This window comes from Crocodylus siamensis, chromosome 10 (assembly GCF_052110815.1).
Source record: "Crocodylus siamensis isolate JL-2025a chromosome 10, ASM5211081v1, whole genome shotgun sequence".
Lineage (NCBI taxonomy): Eukaryota > Metazoa > Chordata > Crocodylia > Crocodylidae > Crocodylus > Crocodylus siamensis.
The window spans coordinates 40,361,601-40,386,911 of NC_143404.1; the positions used below are offsets into that span (position 1 = coordinate 40,361,601).

General features: G+C 49.6%; 1 protein-coding gene across 2 annotated transcripts in view; it reads left to right on the plus strand.

The window, feature by feature from the left end:
- The first annotated feature begins 23,785 nt into the window (after positions 1 to 23,785).
- Positions 23,786 to 25,311, plus strand: part of TLDC2 (TBC/LysM-associated domain containing 2) — an 81,677-nt gene continuing 80,151 nt past the window's right edge. For both annotated transcript variants that reach the window (XM_090020659.1, XM_090020660.1), the window contains exon 1: positions 23,786 to 23,864. In XM_090020659.1, coding sequence (XP_089876785.1) covers positions 23,832 to 23,864 — 33 coding nt within the window. In that variant the 5' untranslated portion in view covers positions 23,786 to 23,831. The remainder of the gene's footprint in view (positions 23,865 to 25,311) is intronic.

A 25,311-nucleotide genomic window follows, 5' to 3' on the forward strand; every position in this document is an offset into this window, starting at 1 on the left:
TATGCTTAGAAGGGAAAAATTAAGCTTTCGCGTCTTCAACCATGGAATGTTGTTCCAAGAAGAAAGATTGCTAAGAAGTGGTGGGATCTACCTGATGAAGAGAGGGAAGAGCATCTTCGCAGACAGGCTCACTAACCTAGTGAGGAGGGCTTCAAATTAGGTTTTGTTGGGGGGGTGGGGACCAAAGCGCTAAGGTAGGTAGTGAAATAGGTGATCAGAAGAAAGCACAAGCCGAAGGGGACAACATGCTTCCTGAGAAAATAGGAGAATCTGCTAGTTACCTTAAGTGTCCGTACACAAATGCACAGAGTCTGTAAAACAATCAGGAAGAACTGGAAGTCCTTGCACAGTCATGGAACTATGACGTGATTAGAATAACAGAGATTTGGTGGAAGCTTGCAAGACTGTCATGGATAAACCAGGGGAGGGCAATTATTTTGGGTGGAGGGCCGCTTACCAAATTTTGGCAAGCTGTTGAGAGCTGCATGGGTAGCCTTGCCCCTTGACAGGTGTCCTGCCCCCTGATTGCCATCTTGGGAATGGAAATCCTGCCCCTAGCCTCTGACCTTGCCCCTGGAAGTACTCCTTTGGGAAAAATGGTTTGCCATCTTAGAATGGAAAAAAAACAAATTATATAGTAAAAATCAAACACCCATAATAATATTTGTAATTTAACTTTTAAAAAATTGTCCTGATTTGTGTGTTTGTGCTGTATATGTAGAAGTGATTGCATATTAGCTCAAAATTCAGTCTTACTGTTGTAGAGTGTGTGAGGTGTGCAGGGTGTTGGGTTTGTGTGTATGGGTATGGTATTTGTGGGCTGTGTGATTGTGTGGGGGAGGGTGTGTCTGTGGGGTTTGCAGCAAGGGTTTGAGGGTATGTGGGGTGTGCATAGAAGCCCCCCACCTCGCAACAGCCTAGAACCTGCGCCCTGCAGCACCTCCCCACCACCGCCAAAAGCATGCAGCCGCGCTGCGCCCTGCGTCCACTCTGCACCTCCCAGCCTCACGTAGTAGTAACAGCAGGGACCAGTGCATGCAGCCACAATACTGTGGTCCCCGTGCTGGCTCCGGGGTCACCTGTCGGGGCTGAGAAGAAGCAGTAGAAACTGCTGCTCGGCATGGGGAAAGTGGCCCCTCCTCCTTGCTGCCGCCTGGCAGATTTTGCTGCAGCTGCCTGGAGTCCATGCTGCCCTAGGGTGTGATGTGGCTCCTTCACCACCACTGCTGGTGCCCAGTGCAGCAGCAATGATAGTGTGGAGCAGCCACCGGGCAGCTCACGGGTGGCGGTGAAGGTGCTGCACTGCAGACTGGTGCAGTACAGGCTCCCGGCAGCCACAGCAAAAACTGCCCAATGGTGGTGGCGAGGGGGAGGGACTGCTTCCCCTCTGCCAAGCAGCAGATTCTGCTCAGCTTCTTTTGCCACTGCTGCTGCAGCTGAGCCTCAGTGGACAAACCCAGAACTGACGCAGGGCCCAGGCTCAGCAGCAGTGGTGAGGGACAAATTGCTGCTCAGCATGGTGAAAAAGCAGCCCCTCCCCCTCCCCATGGCCTGCACTTCCTGGTGTGTCAGCTCTATGCTGCCACTGCTGCGCCATGGGGCAGCCCAGAGACAGCAGTGACGTGGTTGAGACACAGGGCAGCCCCGCATGGGCTCCGAGTGGCTGCACCCGGAAGCGCTGGTCATGAAGACAGGGAGGGGCCACTTTTCTCCTCATGCTGAGCAGCAATTTGTCCAATGCCACCATCGCTTACCCCAGACAGCTGAGCGCAAGGTGCATGGGGTCAGGGCTGCTCTAACTGGTCCCAGCCTGTACCGCAGGGCTGGGAAGGGGGGGCGGGGGGGACTGGTAGTGAGCGGATGCACAGGAGCCCAGTAACAGCTGCTTTGGAGCGTAGGGCCTGTACTAGTGCCCTGGGGCCAGCGCCGGCAGGGCCCAGAGTGGGGCAACAGGAGTGTGGTGTCCCACCCAGCAGGGGCTCTGTGAAGTTGGGCCAACTTTCCTCTCTCCCTGCCAGCCCAGCCCGGCCCAGCTCCATAGATCCTTGCCAGCCTGCACTCCTGCTGCCCCGCTCTGGGCCCCGCCAGCACTGGCTCCACGGTGCTGGTGCAGGACCTGCACTCCTGCACACATACTTGTTTCCACTGTCCCCCGCCACTGCTTTCCCCACTTTCCTGGCCACCTGCCAGCTGCACTGCACCCTGTGGCTCCCAGCTGCCTTTCTGAATGGGGGAGGTAACCTAGTGACAGATGATACAGAAAGGACTGAAGTACTCAATGCCTTTTTCACCTCAGTCTTCACAGGCAAGGTCAACTCCCAGATTACTACACTTGGCAGTACATTTTGGGGAGAAGGTAAACAGCCAACAGTGATGAAAGAACAGCTATGGAGCTACTTAGAAAAGCTGATTATGTACAAGTCCATGGGGCCTGGATGCGATGCACCCAAGGGTGCTGAGGGAATTGGCTAATGTGACTGTAGAGCCCTGGCAATTATCTTTGAAAACTCATGGTGATTGGGATGATTGGAAAAGGGAAAATATAGTGCCAATCTTTAAAAAAGGTAGGGAGGAAGAATTACAGACCAGTCAGTCTTACCTTGGTCCCTGGAAAAATCAAGGAGCAGATCTTCAAGGAATCCATTTCTAAGTACTTGGAGGAGAAGGTGATTAGGAACAGTTAGGATGGATTCACCAAGGGCAAGTCATGCCTGATCAACCCTTGGTGAATCCATGCTAACTGTTCAGCCCCTGCCCCGCGCCCCCCCCCTCCCCCCCCCCCCCCCCACACACTACAAAAAGGATGTGGACAAACTGGAGAAAGTCCAGTGGAGGGCAACAAAAATGGTTAGAAGGCTGGGACACATGTCTTATGAGGAGAGGTTGAGGGAATTGGGCTTATTCAGGCTTCTTTTCTCTAGACTCAGAGGAAATTTTATAGCCACCTTTAACTATCTGAAGGGCGGTTCCAAAGAGGATGGAGTTAGACAGTTCTCAGTGGTGGCAGATGATAAGACAAGGAGCAATGGTCTCAAGTTGCAGCAAGGGAACTTTGGGTTAGATATTAGGAACAACTTTATCACCAGGAAGGTAGTAAAGCACTGGAACAGGTTACCCAGAGAGATTGTGGAATCTCTATGCTTGGTGGTGTTTAAGACCCAGGCAGAGAAAGCCTTGTTTGGGATCATATAGTAGGGAATGGTCCTGCTTTGAGCAGGAGGTTGGACTAAATGACCTCCTGAGACCCCTTCCAACCCTAATTTTCTATGATTCTATGTGCAGAAATACAAACTGGATAGCATATGCCTAGATCATAGTACCACAGCAAAAAAGAGCTCATGGGTTATAGTAGATAGCAAGCTGTGTATGAGTCATCAGAGTTGCATTCTTTAAAAAAAAACAGTGTATTGAGACATATTCATAGGAGTGTTACATCCAAGTCATATACAGTAGACATTCAGCACTAGTGAAACCTCATCTGGAGAACTGCATCCAGTTTTGTGCACTTCAAGGAAGATGTGGACAAATTAGAGTCAAGAGGACAGTAACAGTAACAATTAGAGGTCTTGAAAAAATGACATTATGAAGAATGTTTGAAGTATTGGAATTACTCAGTTGAAGGAAGAGAAGCCTGAGGAGGAATCTTCAAATACAAAATGTGGGTGGTGATCAGTTGTTCTGTCTATAGGGAACAGGGAAAGAAGTAATGAGCTGAAATTTCAGCAAGCCAGATTTAAGTTAAATATTAAAAAAAGAGAAAAAATCTCACTCTGAGGGTGATTAAGCACTGGAATAGATTCCTCAGACAGGTCATGGAGTCTCCATACTTGGAAGTTTTTAAGTACAGTTTGGACAAACATTTGTCTGGGATGGTTTAGATGGGGATGATCCTTCCTTGAGCAGAGGCTGAACCTGGATGGCCTCCTGAGGTCCATTCCAGCCCTGTTTTTCTATGATTCTACTACATGTTTTGCCTCTCTCACACAGCATGTCCAGTTATCATATTTACTTAAACTACAGTACAGTTCCAGTTTCCATCAGCATTCCAGGTTTTGATTGTCCTTTGGTGAATTGTTTGTTGTTTTCTACCTTCAAGATAGAGCCCTGGCTCAGTCCAAGCTCCACATCCAGGAGGAACATGAGGAACCAGCAAACCTGCCTCCACTCAGTTGTAATGTACCCAGCTGCAGTGGGACAGAAGGTCTGCCCCCCTTTTCTCTCTACGCCAGTTCCACGGTAGTGAAACTCCATAGTTATCAGTGGGGTTGCACTTGATTTGCATGGGTGTATGCAGCAGCCAGTCCCAAAATATCTGGCTGCACATTTCTGTGTTTCAGAATACTGCAGATTTGCCCTATTAAACAACATGTTCTGGATGGTAAAAGAGCAAGCTGGTAGCAGGTTGAACAGAAGCATATTTGGTTCATTCCCTGAACTGCAGGGGCATAAACTTGGCACATAGAGCCATCTGGGCTGTCTCACCTGGGAATCCGCAGCATTTCATTCACATTCCCTGTTTCTTAGCTATTCCCTGTACACCAGTCTTTTTGCTTGCCACAGCTTTAGCCTAAAGGCACAGGGACTGAGGGGAAGGGTGAGATGATGGGTTCCCCAGGCCCTGTGAAGTCCTGGCTTCCTGCATGTGAGTTTAATATAGTTAAGTCAGGGGAGTTCCCAGCACTGCCAGGAACTTGGGGCTTCTGTTGCTCAGACACACTTCTGGTGTCTTCCAAGCTTCTGCTTGGGTGTTCCCTTGCTGGCCATAGTGTAAAGTTCCTCCTGGATTTTGCTCTGCTTGACACAAGTGGCTGGGTCGGTACCAAAGTGTGTAGCTTTGGCAGCTGCAGAGGCAGCCCCTTGCTGCCAGCTGTGTAAGGGGAAGGGTGTGAGTGGGTTTACTATCCTCTCTCCCCCTCTCACCTTGTTGCAAGCACCCATTATAAGCTCAGTGCTTTCTAAACAGCACAGTCCCTCTTCTGATGAGTACATGTTCTAAAGACAAATCAAGAGAGGTCAAAGGAGGAAGAAAAAGAACAGCTAGTAGATCACCTGGTAGTACGACTGCCTGACACTTTCCATTATGAAACCCAGTTTTCACTTGCCAAACTTGAATGACTTGGAGTGAAGTTTTCCATGCTGGCTGGCTGTCTTAACCTGAATTATTCTTTAAAAACAGTCAAAGCTATCCTGCTGTTATGTAGTTATTTTGCTCATGTTAAAAATTCTTAATGTCTTTTCTTTGACCAGCGCTTGTGCTTTGGATCAGTAGCAAAGGCTGCTGAGTCAGAACAGGGTTTTTGATTGTAGCTGTGTTGTTCTAAGGACATAGGCAGGCAAGCTTCTTTGGGTAGATATGATATCTTTCATTAGACCAATTCAGTAGTTGCAAAGAAATGTCTTTGCAAACTTTTTGGCACAAGCACCCTTCTTCAGGCATAGAGAGTCTCTGCTGTTCTAAGATCTCCAAGGAATGAAAGAAGCTAAAAGTATGACAGGATGTCAGTGAGAATGTAAGTTGGTAGAAATTAGGAAGACAAGGGTAGAAAAGGAAAGGGAGAGGTGGAAAATAGGCTGTATAGGAGGGACAGGATAGGAAGGAGAGGTGGGGGCGTGGCACTCTATATCAAGGAGGAATACACATCCTCGTTAATTAGCAAGGAGTCAGAGGAAGGGCATTCTGAAGTGCTTTGGGTTAGAGTACAAGGCAGTCGAGGGGAAAGAGACTTAACAGTGGGGGTCTACTACAGACCTCCCAACCAGTGGCAAGAGCTCGACCAGGAATTCTTGGGTCAGCTCACAGAGGTAGTGAAGTCTAAGGATGTGGTAGTCATGGGGGACCTGAACTTCCCGGACATCTGCTGGGAGGAGCAGTCAGCCAGGTCTGACCGCTCACGTTGGTTCTTAGACAGAGTGCAGGACCTCCATCTAACCCAGGAGGTGCACAGCCCCACCACGGGAGATGCCTTGTTGGACCTAGTGCTGGCCACGGGTGATGACCTGGTGAGGGGGCTGCGGGTGCTCGACCACCTGGGCGACAGCGATCATCGCCTGCTGGAATTCTCCATCCAGCGCAAGGTGGCAAAGGCCTGCAGTAAGGCAGCAGCCCTAGATTTCAGGAGGGCAAACTTCACCGAGCTAAGGAGGATAGTTGGGGAATCGCTGAGGTCCCAGAGGGGAGGGGAGCCAGATGTCCAAGGAGAGTGGTCGCTCCTTAAGGAGGCGATCCTCCAAGCCCAATGGAAGGTAATCCCAATGAGGATCAAAGGGAGCAGGAGCACACAAGCCTCCATGGCTCACCAAAAGCATCCAGGAATGTCTCCTTGCTAAAAGAGTGGCGTACACCCAATGGAAGGAAGGGGGCATCATCAGGGACGACTATTCTGCAGTCGCTCGGAGATGTAGGGGGGCAGTCAAGAAACCCAAGGCAGAGATGGAATTAGGGCTAGCTTCCCAGATTAAGGACAATAAGAAGTCCTTCGTTAAATACATAGGGGGTAAGAAGAAGGTTCTGGGTAGTGTGGGGCCCCTGCAGGACACGTTGGGAAATTTGGTCGTCACACCAGACAACAAAGCTAACATGTTTAATGATTTCTTTGCCTCCGTCTTCCTAAGTAGAGGCCAGAACAGTCACCTCCCTTCTGGGCCCCCCCTTAGGCCCTAGGGGAGGCACACCTGGGCCAAGGGTTAGTGAGGAACTAGTTAGGGAACTTCTGGAGGGGCTGGATGTATTCAAGTCAGCCGGTCCAGACAATCTCCACCCTAGAGTTCTAAAGGAATTGGCCAAGGTCATTGCAGGACCCCCGGCACGGCTTTACGAGCACTCGTGGTGCTCTGGTGTGGTGCCAGAGGACTGGAAGAGGGCCAACGTGGTTCCCATCTTCAAAAAGAGGAAGAAGGAGGACCCAGGAAATTATAGGCCAGTTAGTCTTACCTCAATCCTAGGCAAACTGTTTGAGAAAATTATTCTGGCACACATCCAGAAGGGGCCAGCTGGGGACTGCATGCTTAGGGGCAACCAACATGGGTTCATCAGTGGCAGATCCTGACAGACCAACCTGGTGGCCTTTTACGATCAGATCTCCAAATCATTAGATGCAGGGGTAGCAGTGGACATAGTCTTCCTGGACTTCCGGAAGGCTTTCGACACTGTCTCTCACCCCGTTCTCATCAAGAAACTGGGGGACTGCAGTGTCGACACCCACACAGTCAAATGGGTCACCAACTGGCTAGAGGGCCGCACCCAGAGGGTGGTAGTGGATGGGTCCTTCTCAACCTGGAAGGACGTGGGCAGTGGGGTTCCACAGGGCTCGGTCCTCGGGCCTGCACTGTTCAACATCTTCATCAGTGATTTGGACGAGGGGGTAAAAAGCACCCTGTTCAAATTTGATGACACTAAGATGTGGGGGGATGTGGGCACGCTAGAAGGAAGCAACAGACTACAATCAGATCTAGACAGGTTACAAGGGTGGGCGGACGAGAATAGGATGGGATTCAACACCGACAAGTGCAAAGTGATGCACCTGGGGAGGAACAACCGGCACCATACCTACAGGTTGGGGAACTCCCCTCTTGTCAGCACGGAGGCGGAAAGGGATCTGGGGGTCATCATTGACTCCAAGATGAACATGGGCCGGCAGTGTGGGGAGGCAGTCAGGAGGGCCAACCGCACCTTGGCATGCATCCACAGCTGCATCTCAAGCAGGTCCAAGGAGGTGATACTCCCCCTCTATGCGGCGCTGGTCAGGCCGCAGCTGGAGTACTGCATCCAGTTCTGGGCGCCGCACTTCAAAAGGGATGTGGACAGCATGGAGAGGGTCCAGAGGAGGGCCACTCGCATGATCGGGGGCAGCAGGGCAGGCCCTATGAGGAGAGGCTGAGGGACCTGAACCTGTTCAGTCTCCACAAGAGAAGGCTGAGGGGGGATCTAGTGGCCTGTTATAAGCTAGTCAGGGGGGATCAGCAGGCATTGGGGGAGTCACTGTTCCCCCAAGCACTGCCAGGAGTGACCAGGAATAACGGTCACAAGCTGGTGGAGGGTAGATTTAGGCTGGATATCAGGAAGCGCTACTTCACGGTCAGGGCGGCTAGGATCTGGAACCAACTTCCAAGAGAAGTGGTGCAGGCTCCTACCCTGGGGGTTTTTAAGAAGAGGCTAGATGAACACCTTGCTGGGGTCGTTTGACTCCCAGTACTCTTTCCTGCCATGGCAGGGCGTCGGACTAGATGATCTACTGAGGTTCCTTCCGACCCTAGAAACTGTGAAACTATTAAAAAAAAAAAAAAAAAGCTCTCAGTTAGGCTCTGGAGCGGTGGGAGACGCGCGGGTGAAGCCCGCTGCACCCCCGCTCCCCCGAAGCCCCCCAGACACCCCCTCAGCAGCCGCAGAACCCCCTGCCGATCTCCAGCACACCCGGAGGTAAGCGGGCTGGTGGTGGGAAGGGGTTAACTCCTCGCTCCCTGGGAGGAGGCCGCTGCCTGTGCTGGGCCGGGTCAAGCCCCCCGCCCAGGACCCTACTTGGCCCAGCCCCCCACCCTACTTGGCCCAGCCCCCCAGGGAGCCACGCAACCTGAGCTGGGCGAACAGGCTGTGTAAACAGGCACTCAAGTTAGCGCGGAGTTCACGCAGGAGAGGGCATGGGGAGGCACGAGACCCTGCCTGCAACCCCGCCAGAGTAGTCAGCCCCAGCCATAGCCAGCCTACCAGAGGCATGACATGGATGGGCACGCGCCACACCCTGAGGGTCCCCTCGGGCTCTGCGGCCCCCGCATCAGGCACCTCAGAGACGGCCACCCAGACGGAGCCCATGGTTCCAGGCTCCACGCAGACGGAGCCCCTGGATCTTGGCTGCGGGGGCTGTCTGTCCCTTTTTCAGGCTCTGGGGCCTGGGAGCATGGCCACCTCCCCTTGCGGGGTCTGCTCCATACTGGGGTCTCTGGTGCGCCAGCTGGAGGAGCTCCAGGCCACAGTCCAGAGACTGCATGGCATCAGGGACTGCGAGCAGGAGATAGACTCCTACTGCCAGGCCCTTCTCCCCCGGGAGCCACAGGGTAGAGCACTGTCTCCCTCCATGACTAAGGAGGACTCTGGGACCTCCCGCTCTGCCCAGTCAGGGGCATGGACCAAGGTGGTCAAAGGGCCCAAAGGCCCGCCGCACCAAGGGCCCTCCCTCGCCGGAGCTTAGCAACAGGTTCACACCTCTTGCAGCCCCAGCAGAGCCTGCTCAGTTGCCAGCTCCCGCAGGCAACCCAGGCTCAACCGCAGCTACTGCCCCCGCTCTTCCCAAGTCAAAGCAAAAGGTGTTTGTTGTGGGAGACTCCATCCTGCGGGGCACTGAGGGGACAATCTGCCGCCCCGACCCCTTAGCCCGGGAAGTCTGCTGCTTCCCGGGGGACCGCATCCGAGACATTGCCACAGCTCCTCCGGCCCACAGACGACTACCCCATGCTCCTTATTCATGTGCATGACACGGAGCACCCCCAGCCAGGTCATGAGGCGCTACAGGGATTTGGGAGCGGGGCTTAGATGTCTGGGAGCTCAGGTGGTGTTTTCGTCGATCCTCCCAGTCTCGGGCTATGGGCTGAGGAGGGAGAGGAGGATCCACGCAGTGAACCAAAGACTGCGGCATTGGTATCATCGGGAAGGCTTTGGCTTCCATGACCACAGCCCGCTCTTTGGCGAGAGAGGCAGCGAGCTGCTGGGAAGAGATGGCCTCCACCTCTCTCCCCTGGGGAGGAGACTCTTCTCAGCCGGGCTGGCTGACCTGCTCCACTGGGCTTTAAACTAAGCCCGCTGGGGGATGGGGGGATTACTGCCACTGCTGGCCCGCTGAGCGACCCTTGCAAAGCCAACAGACCAAGGCACTTAAGGGACCCCACCCCTGCCCAAGCCCTGGCACAATCTGTGGGCAAGGCAAGAGCCCCCAAAGGGACACTTGCCTGCCTGTACACTAATGCCAGGAGCCTGGGTAACAAGCAGGAGGAGCTTTTCCTCCTGCTCAGTGCAAAGAATTATGACGTTATTGGGATAACGGAGACCTGGTGGGACTCTACCTATGACTGGACCACGGGTATAGAGGGCTATACCCTGTACAGGAAGGATCGTGTTGACAAAAGGGGCGGGGGTATAGCTCTCTATGTGAAGGAAAGCTACATGTCCCTGCAAGCTGATGTTGGTGACCAGCATGGACAGCTAGAGACCCTCTGGGTAAAAATACAGCACAGGGGACACAATGGTGGGAGTCTACTACAGAGCTCCCACTCAAAGTCCTGAGCTTGACCAGGAGTTCGCCCGGGAACTGACTGAGGCCGCTTGCTCCAGGACCTCGGTTGTCATGGGTGACTTCAATTACCCGGACATCTCGTGGGAAGATCACTCAGCAAAATCCGAATGGTTGCAAAGCTTTCTCTCGTGCGTGAATGACCTCTACCTGACTCAAGAAGTCTATGGGCCAACGAGAGGCAAAGCGCTGCTCGACCTGGTACTGGCTATGGGGGATGACCTAATCGGTGACCTAGTGATCGATGGGAAGCTGGGCGACAGCGACCATGAGCTGATCACCTTCACCATCCGCCGTAAAGCTGGCAAGTCAGTCAGCAACACAGAAGTCCTTGACTTCAGAAAAGCCGACTTTGACAAGCTCAAGAGGCTTGTCGGTCAGGCCCTTAGGGACCATGACCCCAGGGAGATGGGAGTTCAAGAAGAGTGGTTGCTTCTCAAGGAAGCGATCCTCAATGCACAAGCTAAATCTATTCCAACAGGGAGGAAAGGCAGCAAGAAGGCACAGCAGCCCCCCTGGCTCTCCAGAGACCTAGCGGACCTCCTGCGGCTAAAAAGGAAAGCCTACAAAGGATGGAGGACGGGATTCACCTCCAAGGAGGATTATTCTGCGTTGGTCCGGTCCTGCAGGGAGCAAACCAGGAAAGCCAAGGCTGCAACTGAACTCCAACTAGCTTTGAGCATCAAGGACAACAAAAAGTCTTTTTTCAGATATGTGGAGAGCCGGAGGAAAAGCAAGGGCAATGCTGGACCCCTGCTAAACCAGACGGGGCAACTGACAACTGACGCCCAGGCAAAAGCCAACTTATTAAATAGGTACTTTGCGTCAGTCTTTCATCAGTCCCATGGGATGCCCATGCCCGCTATGGGACAGGGAGATCCGGGTGATGGGGATCCCCTACCCTCCATAAATGCTGACCTCGCGAAGGAACACCTTGAGAAGCTGGATACCTTCAAGTCAGCCGGCCCTGACAATCTGCACCCCAGGGTACTCAAGGAGCTGGCGAGCGTCATAGCCCAGCCCCTGGCACAGATCTTTGAAAACTCCTGGCGCTCTGGTGTAGTGCCCGAAGACTGGAAGAAGGCCAATGTGGTGCCGATCTTCAAGAAAGGGAGGAGAGTGGATCCGCCTAACTACAGGCCCATTAGCCTGACTTCTATCCTGGGGAAGATCTTAGAAAAGTTTATTAAAGAGGCCATCCTTGATGGACTGGCCCAGGCTAACATTCTAAGGGATAGCCAGCACAGGTTTGTTGCAGGTATGTATTGTTTGACCAGTCTCATTTCCTTCTATGACCAGGTGACCTATCACCTGGACGAGGGAGAAGAGATTGATGTCATATATCTTGACTTCAAAAAAGCTTTTGATCTGGTATCCCATGATCACCTCTTGGCCAAACTGGCCAGTTGTGGCCTTGGCTCCACCACGATCCACTGGCTGGGAAACTGGCTCCGTGGTCAGACCCAGAGGGTTGTAATTGATGGCAGTCACTCATCGTGGTGCCCTGTGACCAGTGGGGTCCCTCAAGGCTCTGTCCTTGGACCCATACTGTTCAACATCTTCATTAATGATGTGGAGTCAGGAGTGGACTGGCCAAGTTTGCCGATGACACCAAACTTTGCGGCAAAGCATCCACGCCAGAAGATAGGCGGGTGATCCAGGCTGACCTGGACAAGCTCAGCAAATGGGCAGACGAGAACCTGATGGTGTTTAACACCGAAAAATGCAAGGTTCTCCACCTTGGGAGGAAAAACCTGCAGCTTCTTTATAGGCTTGGCAGTGCTACGTTGGATAGCACTACAGAAGAAAGAGACTTGGGGGTCATCATTGACCACAAGATGAACATGAGCCTGCAATGCGATGCTGCGGCTAGTAAAGCGACCAAAACACTGGCTTGCATCCATAGATGCTTCTCGAGCAAATCCCGGGACATCATTCTCCCCTTGTACTTGGCCTTGGTGAGGCCGCAGCCGGAGTACTGTGTCCAGTTTTGGGCTCCACAATTCAAAAAGGATGTGGAGAAGCTTGAGAGAGTCCAGAGGAGAGCCACGCGCATGATCAGAGGTCAGGAAAACAGATCTTACGATGACAGGCTGAGAGCCATGGGACTCTTTAGCCTGGAAAAGCGTAGGCTCAGGGGTGATCTGATGGCCACCTATAAGTTTATCAGGGGTGACCACCAGGATCTGGGGGAACGTCTGTTCACCAGAGTGCCCCAAGGGATGACGAGGTCGAACGGTCACAAACTCCTGCAAGACCATTTCAGGCTGGACATAAGGAAGAATGTCTTTACTGTCCAAGCCCCCAAGGTCTGTAACAGTCTGCCAGTGGAGGCTGGACTCGATGATCTCCCGAGGTCCCTTCCAGCCCTAATGTCTATGAAATCTATGAAATGGTAGAAAAGCGGGGTCGGGGGAGAGTGTAAATGGTAAAGACAGGCAGGTACCTGGTGAATCAGATCTCAGGCAGGTTGCAATGTGTCATAAATCCAATGTCTACATTGAATCCATGATTTTTTGTGTTCAGCAGATTTATGAAGTGAAGTTGTTCATAGCCTCTCTGATACCAACACATTTTCACCAAGGAGAATACCCATGATTGCTAGCTCACAAATCTCAAAGGACCCTCCACCCAACAAGGACACTCATACTTTTGAAATAGCCACCTGGATACCACACACAGATTTATTGCAGTACAAAAAGAAAATCCCCATGAATTGCACACCATTAGTTATGATATACCACCCTTCCCTGGCACCTACACAGAAAATCCTCAAACGATTGCAACCCATACTAGAAGAAGACAATTTATAAAGAGATCTTCTCACAACCACTCATCCTAGCATTTAAATCAGCACCAAACCTTGTTAACTTCATCACCAGAAGCAAATTCCCTATTACCCAAACCACACGTAATAGATCCAGACCATGCCAGGACAAGAAATGCCAAGCCTGCCACATCTCCACCACTCCCACAATAACCACACCCCACAACAGAACCATCACTATTCCTGGATCTTACATCTGCACCTCCAGAAATATTATATATCTCATCCAGTGCACCTAGTACCCTGATGGAAAGTATGTAGGAGAAACCAAACAACAACTGTGCACCAGAATGAATGCACACTGAAAATGTATCAAAGACAAAAATATCCAACTACAATCACTCCCTCTCTGATCTCTCAGTTCTAATCCTTGCAGGGAACTTACAAAACACCTTGCACAGAGGAGCCTATGAACTTCACTTCATAAATCTAGTGAACACAAAAAATCATGGACTCAGTATGGACATTGGATTTATGACATGTGACATTACAAACTGCCTGATTCACCAGGTACCTGCCTGATCTTACCATTTACACTCCCCCTTCCTCCCCTTCTTTTCTACCTGTTGTCTTCCTAATTTCCAGCTATTTAGTCTTTCACAGACTGCCTCTTTTCTACCTTGGAGAACACAACTACAGTAGAGTCTCACTTACATACCTTTGGCATTATTTCCCTCTCATTTTCCACCTCTCCCTTTCCTTCTCTCCCTTTTGTTTTCCTAATTACTATCTATTTACATTCTTGCTGACATCCTGTTGCACTTTTAGCTTCTTTCAGTCTTTGGAGATCTCAGAACAGCAGAGGCTCCCTATGCCTGAAGAAGGGTGCTTATGCCTGAAAGCTTGCAAAGAGTCAGGAACATGACTTCCACTGTTTCCATGAAAATTCCCCTAAATCTGGCTAAGCAATGAGCCTTTGGAAAAACAGTGCTCAATAACTCTATCCATCATTCTTCAATCCATCCTGGGCACTTGTATCAGCTGCAAAGGCTTGCTTTGCTGCAAACTGAGTGGGTGAGCTGTGCTTGAGAACTTTGCAAGAAAGGTGGCAAAAGGTTTGCAGAGGATGCAAATGGAGGGTATACTGTGCACGATACATACTTTTTACTAGAGCATTTGAAATGTGACCAGAGCTCCCATTGCAAACCCCAGGCTCTGACTGGCTACTATGGAGCCATAAAAAGCTGAGGGAGGGAAAAGCAGCTGGGGAGAAGCTGAAGGAGAGCAACACCAGCCTGGAGAGAGGGGTAGAGACTCAGCCCCTCCTTCCCTGCCTCAGGCAGGGGGAACAGAAGCTTGCTGGGTAGCAGACATCAGAATGCAGGGCCAGCCCACAATTTGTTGGGAACCCCTGCAACATAGTTTTGGGGCCCCCTGATTCATTGAAAAATCAAAATTGCGGTTAATTGCAGTATAAACTCACCGAAATAAAATAGTTGGGGCCAGGCTGCACACACATGGGCTATTCTGCAGGGGCACAGGGTGGGGGCAGCATTTGCTGGAGGCACCTGGGTTCCCTCCCCAGGACCACAGCCAGGGCTGGGGCACAGGCCAGAGCAGGAGCAGAGCTGGGAAGGGGCTCCCTGCTTGCATCAAGCCCTTTAAACATGGTGCAGGCGGTGGGGCATGAGCAGGGCACAGCTTCTTGGCTGCAGGGCCCCCTACAGTTGTAGGTTCTGCAGGCAAGAATGGGACAGGACGGCCCTGTCAGGACAGAGGAGAGCCTGAGTCATCCCAGGAGAAGCTGAAGCCTCATCTCTACCAGCTAGTGGCTGGTCATAGTTAAAGCTGTGTTGCCATTTGTTGTTATGGGAAGGGGAGTATGAACAAAGGGAAATCAACCTGGGTTGGGAGGGGGGAGGGGTGGACTGTTTTAAAGGGTTATAGCCAGGTGAATGTAATCACTGGGGTTGTTTGATGCAAGTGGGACCACTCAGTGTGGTGGAATTATTCACCTAATGTAAATTGTATTCAAATTGTTGGTTTTATTACTAAGTATTGATATTATATATATATTTCTTCTCTTAATTAATCATTTCTGTATATAGTTGTACATAATAAAGAAACCAATATATGTTTATTGGGTTTGGAGTAAATTCTTGGACGATGAGGATGAGGCACATGCCCCTCCACAGAACACCTCAGTCAGCAGACCTGCCTGAGGGGGTTCCCAGGACTACTGGCACCGTAAAGTTCTGAAATCCGGCATATCACTTGGCCTAACGTGCTGGCATGGGTTACACACCGAAGGACATGGAGATATGGAAAAATACAGAAACCCTGTAACTGAAGACTATCTTAATGCATTTGCATAAGAAAGCCAAATTAATGTTGTACAGGTAGACTTAATTCCTGTTTTTCCTAACCTTGAGCACTTGACTTTGAGCACATGACTTAATCATTATTTCTTAACATATCATTCTGGTTGCAAATAAGAGGTGATGTGTTGCTGCAAGGTCTCTTGGTGTGTCCTGATGTATCAATCACAGCAGTGTCTTTCGTATGAGCTCTGTGCACAAATGACTGAAACTGAAGGGCCCCTGAGAGTAAGCCACAAAAACACCAGAGACACCAGAGACAGGCTATGCCTGGATGAGGAAAACCTTAGACAGATAGTCCTGCTAAGGTGTAGAAGCACAAGAAAGATGATACTGTAGTCCAGGGGCAGCTCCACAGCATGGAGTTACTCCAAGTTTGTACCAGCAAAGTGCAGACCTTGTGTACCATATGCTAGTGGTTTTTTTATCCACTTCAGTTTGTTTCACCATTTGTTTCCCACTAGTTCAAGGTACTTCTGGGTAGTGCAGGGTTGTGCGTGGGATCTGAGCAGCCCAGAACACTGTCTGTTAGGGCCTGTGCGAAATTTCACCAGGTATTTCATTTTGAAGCTGTTTCACTGCGTTTTGAGCTCAAAAGAGTGAAATCAAAACAAAACAAAAGCCTTCAAAACAGCTTTGAAACAAAATGGGGCACTCAAAATGTTTCAAAAGTTTTGAAACATTTCAAGCATCGAAGCCAGGGTTACTTGGCTTCAGCGCCAGTCCCAGGTGGCAACAGCAGCCTCCTGTCATCTGGCATTGATCTGGGGGCTGCACCCCCCAGGAGGATTCTGGCATGGCCCCCAGCCCTCCTGGGAGTGCGGGCCTCCAGATCTGTGCACTAGATAACAGCATGCTGTCAGTACCAGTTGGGGCCAGTGGCAACACCAATTTTCCTGGTGCTCAGCATGGGCTGTGCCCAGCGCTGTTCCTAGCTGGCAGCACCAGCCTCCTGTCATCTGGCAGGCAGATTGGGGCCTGCATCCCTGGGAGAGCTGCAGGACTGTGCCAGACTCCTTCCAGGGGTGAGGGCCCCCAATTTGCCTGCCAGATGACAGGAAGCTACTCCTGCCACCTGGGACCAGCTCTGCGAGCAGCCTACACCCAGCACTGGGAAGATTGGTGCTGCTGCTGCCCCAGCTGGCAGCAGCAGCCTCCTGTTCTCTGGCATGCAGATCGGGGGCGCACACCCTGGGAGGAGTCTGGCACAGCCCCACAACCCTCTCGGGGGCATGGGCCCCCGGATCTGTGGGCTGGATGACAGGAGGCTGCCGTTGCCAGCAAGTGCCAGTAGTTTTGCTTGTCAACACCTTGAGGTGCAGTTTCCCAGAAACCTCTGCACCTATCTCCTTGAAATGTGGCAGGCTTCATGCCCTCAAAAGGGGCTACCATCCCTGCAGGTTTCATTTGAATCAGGCAAGAAATAACAACATTTTAGGCATTTTCATGATTGCCCATTATAATCTATGGGCAAAATGTTGAAACAGCAATGCAGTTTTGATGAAACGAAACAGAACAGTGCTTTCGAAACTAAACAAAACTCAGAATGAAACACTGTTCTGTCAAAACTTCAAAACAGAATTCAAAGCAGAATGGTGCTGTTTTGTACAGCCCTACTATCTGTGCTGCTGGAGTGGAATTGCTGGCTTTTGAAGGGCAGCCCTGAAAAGCATGAGTGAACAAAATTGCCTGTACTGGGCAAAGAGCCAGTGTCTCTGGAGAGTGTCTCCCAGGTTGACCCTCAACAAGCCCTTCATACACCTGGTCCTGGAATATCATCCATAATAACAGAGACTGTGGGCAGGATGCGCAAAGCTTCTCTCTGCAGAATGAAGTCAGCACTCACACAGGGCTTTGCATGGTGGAGAGGGCCTATGGTCTCAGTGCAGGCTGAGAACAGTCCTAGTGCACCCGCTGGCACTCCTCAACTCCATGAGGGAATGGACAGTTGGGTTTGGGGTGTAGTCAGGGCCCTAGTTCCCTTCACCCCTACATTGGGAGAACACACTGATGTTTACAAGAATAGATATAAGAAACAGTACCCAGATTACAATATCTACCATACGCTGCACCATGTGCCCAAGGAATGATGCCTAGGCACATATCTACTTAGCCACTATTGCCTTGTGCTTTCTGTACACGTACACAGTTGTATGTACACAATGTGGATACATATACAGATGTAAACACGCTGGCACACATGTACATGCACACACATGCATGTATGTACACACAGATACACATGCATACACACTCAGAGGCATAAGCATGGAGACATGCAGATGCTCATGCATGTGCATGTACACACATGCTCACCAACTCCACAATGAAGCAATGCTGCCCTGGTATGGTAAGGCTTAGCAGTGGAGTAGGGGAGGACAAGGATACTGGAATTCTATCCCTATCCTGGCAGAGCAGGCTGAAGGGAGCTGGCATAGTAATTGCACTGCATCATTGCCCAAAGCACAACATTCATTCATCACTAAAATGTAAAACATTAAGAGAAAGGAAAAGTTGTTTGAAAATAAATCCCCAGCCCCCTGTCCCGATCAGGGTTGTGCATGTCAAGGTGAGATGCTGTGTTCCAGGGGACGTTAACTTCATCAGGCATTTCTAAAACTCATTGCCTGATTCAGTAGACAGAAAAATGTTGCCAATGATATACAACAAGCTGAAGCCACCTGCTTACAGAGATGGGGGCTGGCTGGTGGTTCCATTATCACCGCAAAAGGTTTACAGCCAACACAAGCCTTGCAACAGCAGTGTTACAAATAACAATACTTTAAGTAACTTACCTGTTGATACCAAAATACAAGCCCACCACAATCCTGCTCAGGCTGCTCCCACAGATGAACTAGACCTAACCTGCTCCAGGCCTGCTGTGTGTGTCAGCATGGCAGGACACTGCCGGTGCCTGAAGTGAAACTACATGCAAGTTCTTGCCTGACCTATGCTTTGAAGTAACCCAGTGACTTTCCCTTCCCTAGAGCAGAGGGATAGTCTAGGTAGAAATGCTCCTACAGCAGAGGGTCACTTGAGCTGTCTGCTTGCGTCCTTCCTACCAATTGGCTGAAGAAACAGGAGGCCTGCTCTGTGTATTATTCTCAAAAGACCAAGGAATTAAATTTATAAAATGATAAAGCTTGTTTATTCAGAGAGCCTTCTTCACCTACTGATCTACTGTTTCCTCCTGCAATCCCAGGGCATAGGTAAAAAATTATACATAACACTCTTAAAGATATCCACACACCCTGCACCAAACCTCTCCAGGCCACCTGTGAAAAGAGGCCCCAGGGCATCCAGGAAAGTGTAAGTGTGTGGAGGACTTAAATTTCCTTGGAATAGGGAAACTTTGAATGACTCCCCCTTCCTCACCAAGGCCTGGTATTGTAAGGCCCTCTCCCTGGCCTATCAGGGGAGCATTCGGAATAGGAGAGTGGAAGTAGGAGCTTGGGCAAAAGGGAGGATACCAGGCAGGGATAGGAGGGGAGAGGCTGCTCCAAGCTTCCCTAAATCTCTCTATATGGTAGAATCATAGAATTGTATGGCTGGAAGTAGAGAGGTAGTAGGGCAACCACAGACACCTAGGGCAGTATGAGCTGCCACTGTACTGATGGCAGCAGTGGCTATTTTTGCACCTCCCTACAAAGGTGGCACATGGGACTGTTGCCCCAGTTGCACCCCCATTCAGTTATGGTATTAGCTGGAAGAGACCTCAAGGGTCATCAAATGCAATCCTTTTCATGGATGCACTATACACTGTTTCTTCTCGACTAGCAGGACAGAGAAATCTGCTGCTGAAGCTGGTAGTAGGATCTCTTGTGGAGTGATTGGCTCTGTAGCTTCTGTGCACTGCACTGTTAAATAGCCAAGGACCCTGCTGGCTGCAGAAACTGGCAGCACCTTTGTAAGACAGAGCAGGTACACCCCAAATTGTGCTGTTTCAGGAAAACATTATTTTTTGTTCTTTCCTGATTTGCTGTTCTCTGGTATAAGGGTAATTTTGTAATGATACAGCTACCTATTGGGTAAAGACCAAGGCAACAGGTTCTAGGAATCCTTAGGAAGGCAAGAAGGCTTTCTGTCCCATTTAGAAAATACTCTCTGGACTGAGGGCTTCTGGGCAGAGCTGGGTGGAATCCCTGGCTCCCTCTCAAGGCAGTGGACCTTTTAATTGGCGGGTTTGCACTGGCTGGAGTTTTCCTGACAAGACCAGATGCCTCCTCGCAATGTCTTGTGATTCTGTGATGATGTGTCAATCATAACATCCAGCACAGGGCAATGTGAGTGAGACTCAGCACTTTGTGGGGACCTTTTGTATAGCCCTGAGCATACTTTTGGTGCTAGCCAAGTAATAAAGAACTGCTATTAATTATAAGGGTCAGGGGTTCAAAACTGGCACAAAGTGAAATATACCTCATAGACAGCCTGATTCATGAATATCCCCCAAAGCCCACACAAACTCCCTGGACATGATATAGACTCCTTGGACTACTTGCATTCACCATCTCACAGAGACCACCATCCCTTCCCAGTCACCATTACACAGATACTATTTCCCTCTCTCAGTTGTTATCACAGAACTGCCCATCTGCAACTCTGCAGTTGCTCACATGGAAGAGTAACCTAAGAATGCTTTTTCCTATAATGTCTTTAATGTTACTTACAGTAGGAACTGGAAACGAGGCCAGCCAGTCTTGTGTGAGGAGCCTGGCCCCTGCCACCCAGGAATGTTTTGCAGGCCTTTTAATAGAATCATAGAATCATAGAAGTTGGGTCGGAAGGGACCTTATAGATCTTCAAGTCCGACCCCCTGCCAGGGCAGGAGAAAAAACTGGGCTCAAATGATCCCAGGTAGGTAGGCATCTAGCCTCCTCTTAAAGACCCCCAGGGTAGGAGCCAGCACCACTTCCCTGGGAAGTTGGTTCCAGATCCTAGCCACCCTGGTTGTGAACTGTGAATAGTGAGGGGACCATAGCTTAGAAAGAACAGGGTGGGTGAGTTCACCAGGGATGAAGCCCAAGAAGTAAGGGAAGATAACTGGTGTCTGCCCTGCTCCATTTCTTTACACCCCCAATAAGAACTGCAGGGACAGAGGAACTAGAGATTGCCAATTCCTGTGGGAATTCAGAGAGGTAGCCAGAGGCACCCGTCCAAGGGGATAGCTTTCCTCTCTGCCTCCAGAGGAGTGAGCTCCTCACAGATAATTTAGGCAAAGTGTTCATATACATTCATGTGTGTGGTCTTCTTCTTCTTGTGTCTCTATACCACATTTGACTATTTGGTTACACATAGTTGTGCTCATTTATTGTACTTTGTGAGGTCTTTCATTGTACATGTGCCTTCAAGCAGTGGGCATTGCAGCAGGTGTTGCATAGTCTGAGGCTCTGTGCCACAGTCACAGGTGGTTGAACCAGTTGTAAAGCCCATCTTCATTAGTACATAAGTGGTTGAGACATCACCACCTTTGCCATGGTTCATCAGCCCCTGGTGGTAAGGACACCTTTGCTGATGTCTTCATGATGAGTTCTTTGTATGAGAGGGCTTGACTGAGGGTGGTTTGAAAGTAAACTGGGATTAGGCAGTGAAATAGTGGGGCTCCAGACCATGTAATGTTGAGCTGGTGGCTAACCTCATGGTTTTGCAGATAGAAGACACATACTTACGTTTTCGCTGGGTTGGCACATAATCGGTTTTATGTAATGTGAGGTTAGGCCAGTTAGTGTCTCGCTTAGGGATTTTTCAACATGGTCAAAGCCAGTGTTTTGGGTTGTTATGCACAAGTCTGCATAAATGAAACATTTTGTTTCCAAATCAATTGGTTGGTCATGCATATAGAAGTTATATAACAGAGGTGCAAGTATGCTTCCTTGAGGGAGTTCATTAATCGGTTGCCTCCATCTGCTTCGCTTACCATCCAGTTTGACAAAAATAATCTGATTTTGAGCAAGATTCATATCAGCTCTGTAAGGTGTAGAGCTTTTGTCATTTCCAGGGTCCTATGCAGGAGTCATCAGTGGTTAACAGTATCATAGATGGCTGTTAGATCAACAAACACAGCTGTGGTGATTTGACCTCTTTCAAAACGTTCCTCAATATGTTGAGTTAGATTGAGCAGCTGGCTCGTTGTTGATTTCCCAGGATGAAAGCCACCCTGTTCGAGGATTAGGGGTTTATCCACATATGGCGCAAGCCAGTTCAGTATCAGTCATTGGTCCAATTTGTATGTGTAGCATAGAAGAGAGATAGGTCTAAAACTCTTTGGGTGTGAAGTTTGCTGGGTTGGAGCATTCCTTTGCCTTAGAAGTGCCACTACCTGAACTTGTTGCCATATCTTTGGAATTTTTACTGACAATGCATGATTTCTATAGGCAGAGAAGCCATTTTTGAGTTTGGCATCCAAATTGCTTGATTTGTTCTATAAGTGTATCATCAAGGCTGGCTGCTTCTCAGTCTTTAATGCATGTATACCAGCATTCAGCTCCATCATTAAGGGGCTTGTACAACCCATGTTATTTGGAGTACTTGTATCTTTCCAATCTCAGGCTTTGGTTTGTTTGCTTATCTGTTTTGGGTTTGGGGGCTTTTTCCATCTGGTGAGCAATTTGGTTAGTGGTAATGTTGATCTACCTTTTGTGGGTTGTTGCTTAACTTACATATTGTCTCCCATGCCTTTTTACTATTATGCATCATATCAGATGACTCAATCAGGGTCTGCCAGGATTTCCTGTGCTCTTCTAGGATGGCTAACTTGAACTCCTTGCCTGTAGCAATGGTGTTTGTGGACAAAGGGTATAGTAGTAGTCTTTGTGTAGGCAAGTGCTTTGTAGAGTGAAGCCTGAGATGTAATTCATGTTGCAGCTCCACAGGATGTTCCTCCTTGCATAGTTCTCAGGCTTGGTGCTTATTGTGAAATCAACTTAATTGCATTGACTTCTTTGGCTGTGGCTGGGCCTGAGGAAGCTGCCCAGCGATGGCACTGCCTTTGATATATGAAACTCACAGGGAATTCCAAGCACTTTGTGATGTAGACAAGCCCCTAGTACTGCCTCAGGGATGCCAGAAAAGGTTAGGGACACAGACAAAGGAGTGACAAGCCTAGCAGACTGGGAGTTGAATCCAGATGTTTATTTCATCCCCACTATAGATAGGTGTATTGTTAGGTTTATATTGATTGACCCCGCAGTGTCCTGTTGATTATTTCTCTAAGCTTAGCTCCCTTTGTTGCAGCCTGTTGAGCACTTACTTGTGGCTGGCAGAGAGCTGGCTGCTCCATTGCACTGACCCACCTCCTTTCTAGCTCCAAGTAGCAAAGGGATGGGGAAGAGGAGTTCAGACAGAGGTTCAAGAGACAAAGGGATTAATTGGCTTTGTAAACACAGCAAAATGTTCAGTCCCACAGTCTAAATTAAACAAACACACACTGCCCTAGTTAAGCAATGGAAGGAGTTGCTAGGGGGAGGTTTTGAGGTCAAGGGGGAAGAGGATGGGGCACAACAAAAGGCAATTGGAGAGAAGGTGGAGCCTAGGAGATGGTGAACAAGAAGGGAGACAAGACCAGTCAGTGATGTGGAGCCAGAAGTATGTGACACTTCTCTTTGAAGCTGTATGAAGCAGCTCCTCTGAGCTCTGTTTACTTGTGAGGCCGGTCACATGCCCAGTAACACTAATGCAAGTTTTGCCCCAAACAACCCTTCTCCAAGTGGGGTTTAGACGGTTTGCCCTACCTTTGAAATGGCCTGTCAGAACCCATGTGCTTTTCTCCAAACCAAATGAGCATTCATTTGTCCTTCCTCTTTTTCAAATTTTTCCTTGCAGAGTTGCTGCATCTCTTACATATTTTTACGCCCCATGTGTTTTGTTAACTCTCCTATGTGTCAGGATCTAGAAAAATAGATCCAGTTGCAGCAGCTCAGCATTTGCAATTGTGCCCGAGGAAGTGTGCAAAGTTGGGACATAATAAACCAATGTATTCAGTCAATTACTGTGGCAAAAAGATATCATAAGAAAGCTGACTCTAGGCATGTCATGGAGGCAACAGGCATGGTGTTCAGGGAACCAGTTTCACCCTAGCCTTGGGAAGGACCCTAGGAGACAATGATCATGCTAAAATTATGAACTTCAAGCTGCCTCAAAGTCTACTCTTCAAAGAAAGGCAGGAAGTTCTGGTCTGCCATATAAATGTTGCTCAGGCACAGGCTACCCAGGGGCAGAGGATTTGAAATGCAGATGCCTGGATAGCTGTGCTAGGGTTACAGCAGGTGCTGCAACTTGAGGTAATCATTAACACTGGGTTGTTCTGTGGGAGTGTTCTCAATAGGCCATGGGCAGGCACTGACTTTCCACTCCCCTGGGCAGCCCCAAACAGAGAATACAGCTTCTGGCAACGGTGGCACTCGCTCACGCACAATGAGAGCTCTCCGTGGCCGCTACACTCTTCTGGTATGTACCGTAATGCATGCACCCGAGGGCACAGGGCTGCAAGCCAGAATAAGCTGCAAGTAGCTGCTTTCCCAATCCCTGTTCTTTCTTTTTGAGACAAGTTGATTAATTCCATTTGTGAGACAGGCAATGACAGGAGCCGAGATTTATTGCCAGTGGGACAGGAAGTATCAGTTAGAAGGGACTGATTTTAAGAAGGGAATCCTGTAGTGTCTGTAGGCTACTAGCCTTCAGGTTGGAGTTATTTCTATAGGGGAAGATCCTCAGACTAAATCTTGGATCCAGACTCCTCCAACTGCTGGGAACCAGCTCCAGATCCAACTGTCAGATCCATCTCCCAAAACCCTTGGGCTACAGGGACCTGCCACCTGCATTCATACGGTTCATCCCTCTTGTTCATTCTCTGGGCTGGTTCTGAATGGTGCTCCTGTACTGTGTGACTGTTACTGAAATAATGGTGGCTTCAGGAGTGAGCTAGATGCTGCTCACTGTCATAAGAGATCTAGTCTCTGAGGATAAGAGACTGAAAAATACAAATGATATGGCATACAGGCAAAAGCACCTGAGTAACAGGCAGCACAAGACATGTAATCCTAGGATGCATAGTGAGTGGGACTGAAAGAGCCAAGTTACAGGGTGGTAAAGTGGAGAGAGAAGTAGGAGGGAAGGACAGGTAGAAAACAGAAGAATTATCTATACTTCCTCAGGGCCAGGGGAGCTCCCAGTCTCTGGGCAGGCCATGCTGATAAATATGGGAGAAGATACCAGGGATTGCTGTCTCAGAGGGTCTGCAGGTATTTCCAGTGTGTAGTGAGCAGCCAGGATGAGGCAGCTCTATGCACCATGGGTGCATCTAGGATTTTGAAAAGGAGGGTGTAGCTTGTGTGGTGCCTCATCCCATATAACACAATGCATATTTTTTTCCAGGTAAAAATAAGTTAGAAGTTTTACTAATATACTAGGATCCCAGGGATATATGCTTCAGTTTAAGATTGAAGCAAAAACAAATATTACTTTATTGGAATGAGTTAAAGAGGCTGCAGGGCTGTGAAAGTAGAGATACATTACCAGGTGCAGCTAATAGACATCAGAATTGCAGAACAAAGGATGGCTTGATTAGTGGAACATCAAGACCATTAAAAAAGGAACGCTTGTGGAATAGAGTTTAGATTTCAATGACTCATTCATTCAATTGGCACTCTCACAGCTACTGCTGCCTGACTATAAACGCTTTGCCATGGCCAGACAGTTGATTTTAAACTTTAGTTGGAGCAAGAATCAAAGGGGGATGCAAGTGCCCCCCTCCCCCCGATCCACCCTTGCATGGGTGTAAGGCTGATGAGCAGCTCCTGTGTGCAGTGGGTGGGAAGTGTTATGAGACTTCCTGAGCCCTGTGGGAGGAGGGAAGGACTGAGGGTTGTTCTGTGTGAAGCAATGGGAGTGGTGT